Source organism: Hemicordylus capensis, chromosome 4 (assembly GCF_027244095.1).
Source record: "Hemicordylus capensis ecotype Gifberg chromosome 4, rHemCap1.1.pri, whole genome shotgun sequence".
Lineage (NCBI taxonomy): Eukaryota > Metazoa > Chordata > Lepidosauria > Squamata > Cordylidae > Hemicordylus > Hemicordylus capensis.
In genome coordinates, this window is record NC_069660.1 from 23,540,135 (window position 1) to 23,555,164 (window position 15,030).

At 44.8% G+C, this 15,030-nt stretch overlaps 1 protein-coding gene across 7 annotated transcripts in view; it reads left to right on the forward strand.

The window, feature by feature from the left end:
- LOC128324941 (uncharacterized) overlaps positions 1-15,030 on the forward strand; it is a 223,484-nt gene that overhangs the window by 184,938 nt on the left and 23,516 nt on the right. For all 7 annotated transcript variants that reach the window (XM_053250167.1, XM_053250166.1, XM_053250164.1 and 4 more), the window contains 4 exons: positions 3,474-3,603; positions 3,744-3,776; positions 8,473-8,576; positions 11,408-11,491. In XM_053250167.1, the coding sequence (XP_053106142.1) occupies positions 3,474-3,603; positions 3,744-3,776; positions 8,473-8,576; positions 11,408-11,491 (351 nt within the window). The remainder of the gene's footprint in view (positions 1-3,473; positions 3,604-3,743; positions 3,777-8,472; positions 8,577-11,407; positions 11,492-15,030) is intronic.

Here is a 15,030-nt window from a genome sequence, read left to right on the forward strand (position 1 = left end):
AGGTTAGACAGGGTGCTCTCTGTGCAGTAGATAAGCCAGTATCCACACAGCCACACTGGCTCTCCTATACCTATCTGAATACCCACATCAAAAGTACGTGTGCATGGAACTCTAGAGTGTTAGGGAGAAATCTGATCTGCCTAGAAGGGGAGTCTTCACAGGTTATATAACCCTGGGAGGGCTGTACCACATACAGGGCCATAGCTGTAATTGAACAAGGAGGGGACAAATGTTCCTTGGGCCGCTGAGGGGTGGGGTGGGGTGGGGGTGGGGGCTGAGTGGGCCACAGTTCAGTCTTTGCTGTCTTCCTCCTGACTTACTGACATGCTGCTGGATCCTAATGGGAGGATTCATCATGGCTTCAAGCCAAAGTATATAGGTTGAAAAAAATGTTTCTGTGCCAGGGAAATGTGTGTGTGTGTGTGTCTGTGTGTGTGTGTGTGTGTGTGTGTGTGTGTGTGTGTGTGTGTGTGTGTGAAAGTGTCTGCCTGCATGGGTAGTGTGTGATATTATTTGCTTAGGAGCGAGAGAAATACTGTGCTGAGAAGGCATTGCTCTGCACCATGCCCTCCTTACAGTTCTTCTGGGGCAAAAATGTGGGGGGAGCAATACCTTTGGCACAGGGCTTGAGTGGGCCCAGGGGTCCATCTCTACTTCTTGTCCCAGGGCCCATTCCTAAAAAATCGTCCTTAACTGACTTATCGATTGCATTTTCAGTGCCCCCTTGCAGAACTTATTATTTGCCTGTGGGAAAACATGTTGGAAATAAGAACAGTTGTCTCCTCCTCCTCCTCCTGCTCAGATTCACTGACTGTCTGCATCTGTTCCTGAGTACATATTCTCTAGGCAGCCTTGAACCTTTAAGGATATTATCAAATTCTGCCACATCTCTAAATAGAAGAGGAAGTTATCTTTTTTCCTCCTTCCCAGGGATTTCAATATGTTGAGTGAATGATTTATGATGTGAGCGACAATTCTAAGGCCCAATTTGAATGTTTTCCTTCTTTGTAACTGCCGAAATACCACATCTATCATAATGAAAAATGTCTGCAAAACTTTCCAGTGCCAGAAAACATATTTCTCGATTCAGCTAAGAAGACTTAAAGCATTATTTTACATGGACAATTTTTTTTAATGTTTTACATCAGGGTGGCAAACCTTTTGTCTTTGTCCGGGAGAATTACATTCTCAGTGTTAAATTGACCAATGGGTTGCTCCCAAGAGCACATATTTTTTCTCCCATTCAGATGTGGTGACATTCTTCCCCATTGTTTCTAACATGCAAGTAACCCAAAGGGGAGTTGGGGGTTATCGCTCACTGGAAGAGCACGTGCTTAGGTCTCAGCTTCAATCCCTCGGTAGGCTCTTCCCAAGTAGGGAAGGCTCTTCCCTACTTGGGAAGAGCTACTGCCCATCAGTGTAGACAATGCTGGATGAATCAATAGTCAGAATCGGCATAAGGCAGACTAATACATGCTGTATTTCCCTGAATAGAAGACAACTCTGAATTTAAGATGACCGCCTTAAAAACCAAAGGTTAAATGTAGGTTATACCTATATTTACCTAAAAGGACTCTGTATTTAAGATACACAGCCCCTCACCACACCCCAGTTTCTAACATCAAAGAACTTGGGGTAGGGGAAAACCCTAGTATTGGATTTAGGTAAATACAGTAACACATAGCTCACTGTGTCTTTTAGGTCTGTGTCAAGTCTGACAGATATGTTCCCTGAAGCTGCAGCCTCAGAAAAAGATCCCAGAATCACCCATACCACTCACAGGACCTAGAAGGGAATGTTTTGACTTAAGAAAGTGGGGGTGGGGTAGGAAGTCCCTTTTAGATTGAAGCCATGATGGAAGGCACCTCGGGGTGTGTGTGTGTGTGTGTGTGTGTGTGTGTGTGTGTGTGTGTGTGTGTGTGTGTGCTCGCTCCAGAGCGAAGATCAAGCCATGGGCAGCTGATCTTCTGCCCCCATCCAGTCAAAGATAAAAGAGGAGGAGGAGGAGAGGGCATGTTGGATCTCCGACAGTGCCACTGCCATGCCCTGTCTTGTTAGAATCTGACATTTGGGGCCACATACAGGCCCGGCATCTATTGAACGAAAAGGGCTTCAGAAGGATCCATTATCCTCAAGAAGACTTTAATATTAACACGAGAAGAACAATTAAGAGACCATCAAGCTGGGAGAGGGCTTGTAGGCTAAGCCGCTGCTTGATGCAGGGAGTTCAGAGCTGGAGTATCCCCAGCAGATTGCTGTCCAGCCTCAGCTTGAAGGCCTCCAGGGAGGAAGAGACTAACAGCTGACTGCATAATTGGTTCCGTAGTGAAACTGCTCTGACTGTTGGCCTGCAGAAAGAGGCAGGCAAAATGGCACCACACTGTTTTCCCCTCTTCCTTTTGTAACAGAAAATGGAGGGGAGGGGAGAGGTGTGAAAATGGATTATGATTATAACAGAAAAGAGAAGGAAGGGAAGGGCATAATTTTGGTGCTCTGCTTCAGGCAGCAGAGTAATATGGGCTGGCACTGCAGCAGCTATTGTAGTGCACGGACAAGGGTGCCATGGACCCAATAGGGAGGGGAGTCTTATGCCAAGCAATGTTTCTTAACCTTAGTTCCCATTCTGTAAAATGATAATAATTGTTATCAGCTTTGTAGGTGTGACACAGAAAGGTGGTAGTTGTCAGAAAGGTATTAGGCCCATTCACATGTTATGTTCACACTTGTTCAACCAGTGTACACAGGTACAGATCTGTACATAGGTACAGTCATTCACATGTTATGATGAGTACACTTCTGACTGTAGCATGCATCTGAAGGGCCTGTATCCAGGTTCACTTTTAAAATGAACACAGGTACAGTCATTCACACAAACACATATACGAGTCTACAGACATCTGTACACTCATACCACATACAAGAACGTAAGAACAGCCCTGCTGGATCAGGCCCAAGGCCCATCCAGTCCAGCATCCTGTTTCACACAGTGGCCCACCAGATGCCTCTGGAAGCCTGCAGCAGGAGTTGAGGACATGCCCTCTCTCCTGTTATTGCTCCCCTGCAACTGGTACTCAGAGGCATCCTTCCTCTGAGGCTGGAGGTGGCCTATAGCCCTCTGACTAGTAGCTGTTGATAGACCTGTCCTCCAGGAAGTTATCCAAACCCCTCTTAAAGCCATCCAGGTTGTTGGCTGTCACCACATTTTGTGGCAGAGAATTCCACAAGTTGATTATTCATTGTGTTAACAATATAATGTCTGAAGTGGTCTGTTGTAAAGGACTTTGCACAGTGACCTCTCTAAATTCTGTTACATTGAATAGGATAGTGAAACATTTTACTCCCACTCTAGTTTTTCTCTCTCTTATTAAATTTACCTTGGGCCTGAAGCATTCCCACTGTCCCCATTTCTTTAAAAAAATGATAAATAAAGGTAACCCATGTCTGTCAATTATCTTGCTGTATTCCATTTATAGTTATCATTGCTGCGAGGTAAGGAACGGAACTTCACCTTGCTGCATGCCCTTGTGGAACAGATCTTCTTACACGAGCCTGATTTGGCTAAATTTTCTCAGGAGTTGACAGAATTTAAAGCTGTTTCTGGTGGTAAGAGGATTTCTTTTCTCTTAAAAATAGTCACTTTTCTCAAAGCACCCATTTCCACATTATATAATGTGGTTCCTATATGTCCTTATCATCTTTCTTCCCCCTCCCCCTGACCTGCCTTCCTTTCTGTTTTGCTACAGCTTCCATCAAAGGTCTCAGTGCTGAAGTTGAAGGTATGTAAATACAGTGTCAGATTTCACCAAAAGAATTTTCACATATTGTGAAGCCACCTGGAACCAGATTTCCTCACACTGAGTTTGTAGGTTTCAAAGAGAAGTTTTTTTCTTTAAGGTTCAAACTACTGAGGGAAGTGGTTGCCATGGTGATATTTTAACCTGCCATGTTGCAGCAAGGGACTTTGAGAAGAAATATTTAAGTGATGTCCACAAGGTTCCCAAATCAAATGTGTATATGTATTAGGATGTCTCAGATAAATAGAGATTTCAATTGCATTTTGCCCTAAACCAGTGCCCCGTTGACCTCGGAGGAGGTGCAAGAGGCAGGGAGAAACTGTGTGGCTGTGAAACAAAGACTTGAGAGCTAACTCAAATCAAAACGTTGAGTTAGGCATCGAGGAAATATGCTGCTGATTGGCCAAAGGCTCACCTATCTCCTGGTTTGGTGCACAGTGTGTCCGGTATCCTGCTTAGTAGCCAAGCACTTCTGGAGAAAGCGACCTTGTGTGTAGTGCAGAGAAGGGAAAAGGGTGCTAATATTGAGCAGGGATGTACAGAATCTCTATGGGAAACCACACTACCATTCTAGTTTTTTGCTGCCCTCAAGATTCTTCAGATGTTTCTTCTGAATCAATGCATTTCCCTCAGAGTTTCACTGAAGACAAAATCCTGTGGCAGATGTCCACTGAGCACTGGGAAGAAGTGGTGGTGATGATGACAAATTATCCAGAGATACCTAGTAATGTGGCTCCTGTATAGTAATGTGACTCCTGTATCAGGCAGGCAGTGGTGACTGTGCCAGTGGGGCCGGCTGGATGGGGTGGCGGGTGGGGTGGGCAGGTGCCTACCCCTCTCTCCCTCTCCCCTCCCCCCTGCCTCTCTGTATCCTCTTAACCCATCCCAGCTTTAACTGTTGCATGGGCTAGTAATTTGTCACGTTGCGGATTGAAATGGTCAACTCAGCGAATGACCTGAAGAGCTCAAATTAACGTGAGTGGGCGGTGGGGTGGGTGGGTGGGGGGTTGAGCATAGATAGAGAGGCAGAGTGGGGAGAGAAGAGAAGGAGGGAGGGAGGGAGGGAGGGAGAGGAACATAGGAACATAGGAAACTGCCATATACTGAGTCAGACCATTGGTTTATCTAGCTCAGTATTGTCTTCACAGAATGGCAGTGGCTTCTCCAAGGTTGCAGGCAGGAATCTCTCTCAGCCCTATCTTGGAGAAGCCAGGGAAGGAACTTGGAACCTTCTGCTCTTCCCAGAGTGGCTCCATCCCCTAAGGGGAATATCTTACAGTGCTCACACTTCTAGTCTCCCATTCATATGCAACCAGGGCAGACCCTGCTTAGCTATGGGGACAAGTCATGCTTGCTGCCACAGGACCAGCTCTCCTCTCCAACAGCTGCAGCCTGTTCTTGCCCACCTGCCCCCCTCGCCCAAGCAGCACCAGCCACCACTGGAAGCTGACCCCCCCCCCCACCGCCCATGAGTGGGATGAGGTACACAGTTCAGGGGATCAGATAGGGTGGGAAGACCATACAGCCTAAACTTGGGTGGCCCTGATCAGTGGCTTGCAGGCCAAGTAACCAAAGAAGAAGAAAGATTATTAGCAATAGCAATAGCAATAGCACTTACATTTCTATACCGCTCTATAGCCGGAGCTCTCTAAGCGGTTTACAATGATTTAGCATATTGCCCCCAACATTCTGGGTACTCATTTTACTGACCTCGGAAGGATGGAAGGCTGAGTCAACCTTGAGCCCCTGGTCAGGATCGAACTTGTAACCTTCTGGTTACAGGGCGGCAGTTTTACCACTGCGCCACCAGGGGCTCTTTAATGATCAATGATCAGATACACAAAAGCCAAAACACCCCCTGTTAGCAGTATACAATACAATGAATACAATCGGTCAAATTAAATACAATGATACCTCTGACATACAAGATTGAATTAAATCTCATCAGAGGTCCTCTGTTGCCTAGTTTTAATGGCTGCCTAGCAAATATTAGCTACATTTTGGGTAGTGTCTACACAATTATCAGAGAGGAGAAGCAGTATATAGTAGGATTCATCCTTACCTGGCCTATTCAATGGTATGATCAACCTGGCACATAAATCTTTATAAAAGGATCTCAGGCAATCCTTCACCATCATATCTGGTGCCAAAGAATGCTTTGCTTTACTTAACTTAGAAAAAGTAAGTGCCAATAGATATTTTGCTGTGGAAGGGTTAACACTTACATAATACTCTCAGTTGAAGCAGAGATCATTTTGGCATTCTACCTAATCTCTTCTCTGTGCAAGTACCCTCTTAGTCTGGGCTAGGCCTAAGGACAACAGGTACTCTGGGAACAGTCCATAAGACAAAGGTTTCTCCCTGAGTACCATCTCCCACCCTGATCTATAGTTACCGGTACCAGCCAGAACCAGAGGGACCAAACCCACAGGTTAAGCTTCAGCCAATAGTTGCCTATCAGCCTGCATGCCCTTGTCTCAGCTCTTAGAGTCCTTTTCTCCAGCCTCAGATTTGCGCTGGACATGCATCTAGGCACGCCGAGGATTGCCCTCAAAAATTTAGCTTGAATAATCTCTATCTCCTTATGCTTGATATGCATTCCCAGTTGTGAGACTTATAAAATTTGGGCCAAGGGCTTGGCCCCAAACAGCTTTGGTGCAGCTGGCACCAGATTCTCCACCTTTACCATAATAGAATCTTAAAGTAGCTGCAGAGCTCCTCTGAGCTGACTACATGGTGCTGCTGTCATGGGGCTTCCAAGAGTCCATAACACTAAAAACCACCCCCAGATATGTAAAGGTGCACTCCTGTTCAATTATATTACCCCTGACTGACCAATTTATTGCTTGATGTCCTTTGGTAAAAAATAGAATTTGTGTTTTTCTGATAATTGATCTCCAGCTGATTTCCCAAACAATACTGAGAGACACTCCTAAGGGCTCTCTTCAGGCCAATTGGTGTGCACGAAATTACCACAGCGGCATCTACTTAAAGAAAAGGGGGGGAAAGGAACCTGAGTACTTGCCAATGTTGGAGCATGAAAATCTGGATTATCAAGGCGAGTGGCCAGCAAAATTAAAAAGAGAGGGAGCCAGAATGCAACCCTGTCTGACTCCCTTCTTCACAAATATTGCATTCGATAATAACCCCTAGGGGTTACATCTTACTCTCAATCAAGTGTTGGAATATAACTTTTGAATGAGTAGAAGCAGACACCTATTTATATCAGTTGTTTTAAGTTTTCCCCCCATAGAATCTGCCTTAAAATGGAATCAAACATGAACCTAAAGTCCACAAATGCCACATAATGTGTGCTGGAATATTTTGCCACTAAATGTTGCAACACCAACGCCTGATCAACTGTAGAACGCCCTTCCCTAAAACCACCTTAAGCCCTTCCTAAGAAATCTTCTGTTTCTAACCACGCCTGGAATTTCCAGTGGAGGCGTCTCGCATACAATTTGCTGACTATACTCAGGAAACTAATTGGGCAATAGTTGACCAGATTGACCTTGTTGCCACTTTTATATAAAGGGACTATGACCGCAACCCCCCCAGTCTTTGGGGACATGGCCAAGTAACCAAAGATGTCAGTCAGTCAGAAAAACTCAGCCTGGGTTGAGCTGGAGAAAATCCAGATGTAGGACCAGTAATTCAGCATGTGACCAGCAGGGCGCACCTTGGTAATTTTGGTGCCCAGACCTGAAGGGCTTTGAAGCCCCACCCCCATGAGTTTTTTTTAAAAGAAGGGAACCTGCATTTTTCGAAGGCCTCCCATGGAGGGCCTCCCCAGTAGCATGTCACCACTACCTTGTGGTGCCAAACCGCAGCACTGAAAACTTCAAGAATTCTAGCCACCATGTGCGTGGCCGGGGTGTGGGGTGTGTGTGGTGAGCTGAGCAGGCCTCCCTCACCCCCATGGTGGCGGCGGCAGGTGGAGCAGGAGCTTGCAACACTCTATTCCAACCACGCAGGCGTGCTCAACTGGAGTGCCTCTCAGTTTTCAAGGGCCGCTGGGCCGAATGGTCAGGCCCAGTGGCCATTCCCACTCTACCCACTACCACCACCACCATGGGTGTGGGGGGAGGCCTGCTCAGCTCACCCCACACACCCCACATCCCCAGCTGTGCACATGGTGCTAGAATTATTGAAGTTTTTGGTGCTGCGGTTCGGCGCTGCGGGGCAGTGGTGGGGCAGGCGCTGGGTGGGGTGGTGGTAGGAGGCCCTCCTGGGCCTTTGGAGCCCCCCCTGGACCTTGGAGGCCACAGACCGGGGTCCCAAGGCCCAGCGGTAAGAACACCTCTGGTGTCCAGTAAGTTCCTCTGCTATAGCATGCAAACAATGTATTCATATTATGATAAACTCACCATGGCTAACCTTTTTCCATTTGATGCCTGCTCTCTTCATGTGCTAAAGAGAATATCAAAAGGAGGACCAACACATGTTCAAAACTTCAAATATCCCAGCTGTCATTTGATATTTTCAATGGCAAATCTGATTGTATGAATGTGCTTTACCAAAAAGAAAAAGAAAAAAAATTCCATTGCGAATAGAATGTGTGTCTTTTTGTTTCTTATTTTTGTGAGATGTATCAGTGCTTAACATCAATCAAACAAATGAAGTTAAGAACTGTGCTAGGTGAAATGCCTCATTTCCTTCCTTTTCACTTTGTGATTAGTTTTACGGAAAGAATTAGAAAGCATTGTTGAGTGCAGACGGCTAATCAAACCCAAGGTTATCAAGGCAGGAACTCTGGAGTCTCATTTCCACAAAGATCTAAAGGTAACTTTGGCCACAATTAGTAGATTATGTATGAAATTTCACAGGTGGGAGGGAGGATATTATGGATGCAGGAATAGAAGTGTTGAGTATACTTGTTTGGGAGTGATGGAGAGTTTAGATAAGTTCACGAGTCTAGACCATAATTCCCTTGCTAACTGGGCAAAGAGGCACCTTTTAACGTGGTGATTCTCTTTATTTAGCAGGGGGAGAGTAACTGGCCCTATCCACCCCCAGCACAGTACCTCCAGTGACTGTGGCTGGTGTCTATCTTGTGTTTCTTTTTAGAATGTGAGCCCTTTGGGGACAGGGAGCCATCTTATTTATTTATTTATTATTTCTCTGTGTAAACCGCCCTGAGCCATTTTTGGAAGGGCAGTATAGAAATCAAATTCATCATCATCATCATCATCATCATCATCATCATCATCATCATCATTATCATCATCAGTGGAGTCACCAATGGTGGCCCACCAGGTCCTTGATGAACCGGTCATGTTCAGCTTTGAAGATCCTATTTTGTGGAAGCCTGTTCTGCAGATGAATCTTCTTGAGAGAGGCAGAGGTATCCAACAGCCAATCACATTCAAGCACATAATTATAATTGTACATAGGAACAGGCCTGTGGGACTACAACCATGGCCCTCCTGCAGATCTTGGCCTACAGATCCCATTAACCTTGGTTACTGACCATTGTGCCTGGGGATGCTGGGAGCTGTAGTCCAACAACAGTTGGAGGGCCATTGCTTGAGATCCCTGGACTATAGGAAACAGGGAAACATTTCTGTCCATTTCTTTACTGTCTCCTTCTTCCAACTGTTCTATTTATTTTCCTATCCATGGTCCAGAGGAGGTTGGTGATTCCCAAACTCAATTGCTGTTAGTTAGATGGGGATAAAGTCTCTGCCTATATGAAAATTTGACTTCCAGTGGCTTCACTCACTAGAAGATCTCTCCTATTTTGCTAGGATATGAGGAGACACACATGGAGAGGGCTTTTGCTGGTTTCCTGTTCCAGTGGCAGCCCCTTGAATCAAATTGAATGCTGCACAAGAGGTTTCCCTAGATTGACTTTTTGGGGTGCCGCTACTGGAATGTGAAAGCTTAAAAGCTCACCAAAGATATGTGTAAGAGGCTTGAGGCTTTTGAAAAAATGGATGTATAGAAGAATGTTGAAAATATCCTGGATAGTTAGAGTCATCAATTTAAAAGTTCTGCGAAGAATGAATAAAAAATATGGAAATTTTAAGAACAATAAAAGAAAGGAAACTGGAATATTTGGGACACAAGATGAGACATCAGAGATATCGTCTTCTTCAATTAATATTGCAAGGGAAGATTAAGGGCAGGAGGAGGGCAGGAAGAAGGAAAACAGAATGGTTGAAAAACCTTAGAGACTGGTACGGTAGAGGCACTGCTTTGCTATTTAGAGATGCAGTGTCAAAAGATCAAATAGCCTTAATGATAGCCAACCTCCAAAAGGAGAAGCAACAAAAGAAGAAAAGCTGGTACTATGTATCCACAGAACACTCAGTTTACAGGGGTGCACAACTCACACATAGCAGTGGGCCAGAAACAACTATGACTGTGTATGTGTGTGTGTGTGGGGGGGGGAGTCTATTTTCAGTGCATTGATTACTGCAGTAACATTAATTATAAAGATTAATATTAAAGCAATTGTTAGTTAATTGTAGGTCCTTCCTTCCCCGCAGGGGCCCACAGTTTTAACCAAGGATAGTGGCCTGAAAATAAGCCCTGTCCTTGCTCAGTCAGTGGGCACCTGATTGTTCCAGCCCCACACAAATGCCATATTTTGGGGCACATGCTGTTGCTGGCTACCTGGGCCATTAAAAATGACCCTGTGGGCTGGATCTGGCCCTTGGGCCTTAAATTGTACAGGGCTGGGCTGTACTGATCCCATGATGATTAGAAAATAAGCAACTGGCTGATGAGTAAATCAGCGCTAAGAAATAACCATCATTACACAAGAAATGGATTATAACCCTAATATGGAGACAAAATAAGCAAACATAACATTTCTTTTAAAAAAGGATGCCAGTCACTTTTTAAAATGCAGTATGAAAACAGTTCTCATTGCGTTTCTGCTTGTCAGATGGCTATGAAATATATTGCCAGGAAACAGCCTAATATTATAGACCTATGCATGAGATCATGAGAAAGATCTTATTATTTATTTATTATTGTATTTATTTTATTTAGCAAATTTATTGACCATCTGACTTCTTTAGATTCGAGACAGTTTACATAAATTAAAACAACAACAGCGAAGACGAAAAAACAACAACCCACAAACACACACACAAAACTTAAAGCCTGGCAAAATAGACAAGTTTTCAGAAGCTTCTTAAAGGACAGAAGGGAGGGGGCATTACGAATCTCAGGAGGCAAGGTGTTCCATAAGGAGAGGGCTGCAACAGAGAAGGCCCTCTCATGTGCCCAGGTCCCACGTACATCCCCTGGGCCCAGAACTCTGAGAAGGCCCACCTGAGCTGACCTCACAGAGCGGGTTGAAGTTGGATGGGAGAGGCAGTCCTGAAGGTACACAGGTGCCAAACCCTGAAGGTCTTACTATTCAGATGGTATCATCAAATGCTTGCCTGGTTTTTTTTAATCAGGGTGATTGTGCAGTGCTGCAGCATTTCCGGATATGGAGATGCTAAGAGGGGGAAGTTTTCTCCTTTTGAACTTCTGCTTCTTATGCAACTATTAAAAGGCCCAGGAGTTCTGACAGAAAAATTAGCAGCAATCCTATATTATCACCTATTGTTTCTTTAGTATTGTCCACTCACTCCAGATTGTGCTCTTTATTCCAGGATCTGATTCAGAAGTATGAAGGAGAACTTTTGCAGCTCTCTAAAAGATGTGCAGAGATGAAAAAGGCCTACCATGACATACTGGTATGTTTTATTTTTTTGCTATAATTTGAAAGGAGATTATGTCTTTTAAATAATAATTTCTCACCAAATTCTAGGAGCACCTGCAAATGTCACAAAGGAGGGGACCAAGTAGGGTGATGCTTCTATCTGACCTGGCCCACATATATGGAGTTAAAGCTTTTTAAAATGACATTGAAAAAAGCTTTTTTCAATGTCATTGAAAAAAAGCTTTGCAGTGTGGAAATGCGTATTTTATTGGCCTTATACCATCCTATATAGAGTTATGTGACAGCTGTTTACACTCTCCAACACCCTGCATGCCTGACCCAATTCTGGCATCCCTAGAACATCCACACTGGTGTATAACATTCAGACCAACTATGCACATAAAATGCATGTAGGTGCTTTTAGAGCAACTGGCTGACATCCAGACAGTGTACATGTGCGACGGGGGTATGGGAGAGATGCATGCGCTGCTAGCAGTCCTGCTGCTGAAACACGGAGTCTTGCATGGGGGGCAATTTTCAGTGACCCTCCCTCTCCCAACTCTCTGCATGACCCATAAGTAGGTTCTTGAAGGTCATATGGATTGCTTCTGGCAGGAAGGGGAATACGCGAAAATTGCCCCCTACACGTCTCAGCGGCACTTCAGCAGCAGGGCTGTTAGCAGTATGTGTGTGGTTTGTTCCCTGCACATGTGCACCTTTGTTCCCTGCACATGTTCCCTGCACATGTGCACCCTAGTCAGGATATCAGTTTCCCAGATATAATCCAGGAATTGACCCCATGATCTAGGCCTATGCACACTGGAGTTTATGTATATATGGCACATCCAATCATTATGTGCCCATGTGGACATCTGGGAACATCGGGGATGGGGTAGGTGCACAGGATAGGCAGAAGGGACAAGTACTTCTAGGACTGCCAACTCTGACTGAAGCCATTCAGATTTCCCACCCCCACCCCGATATTTAGAATTTTAGATATTTAGATTAGTAGTCCCCCCCTCCGAAAATATATGAAATATTTTTCACATTTTCAAGCCATTAAAATCTCCAGAATTGCTTTCAGGAGTCATTTGGCGATTGATGATGATTCTCAGAGACCCCAATCCAATTCTACTGGCCTGGAACCTTATTACCTTCAGACATATGGGCTGTATTGGGGAGAGGTATTAGTTGTCCCCTTGAGTAGTACTACTCACAGCATGGCTCTTAATTGTTTTACAGCCTAAAGTCAGTTTGCTGTCTTGCTTTTAAGCAATTTATGCAGTCAACGTTAAGTTAAAGAATATCAATATAAATTGTATTTGAAGATGTTTAATTAAAGTAACATGGCCTTTTCTTTTTTACTAAATAATGCAGACAAATCTTCATTGTGTGGAAATTCTTAATGCATTTCCTGAACTAAGTGACTGTTTGCATCAACACCATTATCTGTGAATTCCCTTTCACTAGGGGATGGCTCCTATTAAAAATATGATGAATGCATGGCTAATGTAAAGTAGTGTGCAAAAGAAGGATTTGGAACAGTTATGCATAATTTCCTGGCTACTGTAAACCTCAGCATCTTGTGCTTTCACAGGCTCATGTTCTTACAGGAACTCACCAGCTTAAGGTGTGAGGACAGCCACCAGGCTGAGGCCACTTTTGACTACGTTTAGGGATGTGGGAGCTGCTTCAGAATGGTTCCTTTCCTCTCTGCTTGTCAGTGGTGGAAATCTGAATGCCAAATATATGGGAATTTTGGTTATTCAGTAATGAAGGAAAGGTACTCTGCACATGTGCAGACAGAGTTACTCTCTCCTTTATTATCTTCAGATGCTCCAAGGATCAACATGGGGATGGGACCCTAGCTTAGTGGTAGAGTGTCTGCTTTGCATGCAGGTTCAATTTCTGGCCTCTCCAGGTAGGGCTGGGACAAAATCTTGTCTGAAACCATGGAGAAAGGGGCATAGCTATAACTGAACAAAGTAAGGTAGGGGACAGATGTCCCTGGGTCCTTGAGGAGCAGGGCCTGCCAGCTGGGTGGTAATTCACTCTTCTGCAGCAAAGAGAGAGGGGAGGTGAAAAAGGCAGATGGCCTGGGTGGGCCAAGGGGCCCATCTTCACTTTTCGTTCCAGGACCCACTATAACCTTTCTACTTCACTGCTAGTCAGTGTAGCCAGTACTGTGCTAGATGTCCCAGTGCTCTGGTTCACTACAAAGCAGCTTCCAATGTTCCCATGAACTCCTACATCGAAAAGAACTCCTAGAGCTATGCCCTGGTGATGCCAGACTCAGATTAAACCATGTCATAGATTTAGTGGATGTTACCAGCCACAAAGGGGTACTTTAATGAAGCAAGGTGAAGCACAATAAGCAACAGTTCTCTGGGATGAGGCAGGGGTGGCAAGCAGCTCTTCACTGAGGGGTGGCAGAGCCAGAGCTCAGCAAAGAGCCACTACAAGATAGTCCTCTGCCTCCTCCTTGCCAGCTGTGTACCCTCCTACTTCCATCATGTGCCACTGGCAGGCTAGTAAAGAAAAAGGGAAGGAAGGAAGAAGAGCAAATGATTAATACTTCCTTCCCCCTTTTCATTATTAGTGCAGCAGTAACATGTGAGGGAGCGAGTTGGGTGGGTGTGTACCAAACCAGGAAGAGGTGGGTATTGGTATGCATAGTTTTAAATGTACCTAATGAAGTGGTGATGCCCCCCATGGCTTACATGAGGAGGCAGCATTTAGTGCTTTGTCTAAGGCATACTATAGGTTTGGGCTGCTGTGGTTTCCAGCTCTCACAATCTTCTATGGAACCATCAACCAGAGATAACTAGATCTCACTCTGTGGAGACTGATTATTAAGACTGTGATAGAAGTTAAATTTTTTATCCATTCTGGGCTTGTAAACCTGAAAGGAAATAATATTTTTGATATTTTCTATAGTTCCTCATTTGCCATCCCACCCGCCGCCGGGTCTTATATGGTATAGTTTACAAAAATGCTTTGCAACCATAGTTTCCATTTACATCAACCGGGACTGCTGGCACTTGGTATTTTTGATATTTGCACCATTGCTGAATACCACACAGTACTGAAAGGTGCATAGAAATGAAGCAAATAAACAAGCTTTTAAGCACTTTGTCATTCATTGCTGGGTTTTGCAAGAATAATAATGAACTGTTGTAATGCCTACATGAAGCAAATGAGATTACACTCTTGGATGTTTAAAGGGAAGATCTTTAATAATTGTCTTCATTTACAAAACATTGCTTCTATTGCACAGTTATCTGATCTGGCTCCACACCTGTAGCAGTGATACGAATATAACTAATAACAATATTACTACTACTACTACTACTACTACTACTACTAGCTGGGCCAGGCACAGAGCATTTGTGCCTCTAGTTTGCCTCAGCCGTTATCTCTCCACCCCCCTCCGCCCACCCACCAGTGCTTATTTTCAGCCGGCCGCATCCACCCACCCTCCCGCCGGCCGCCTCAGCCTGCCAGCTCCTCCAGCCCAGCACCTTCTGCTGGCAGTCGCCTTTTCTCGCCGGCTTGCTGGCCTGCTGCCACACT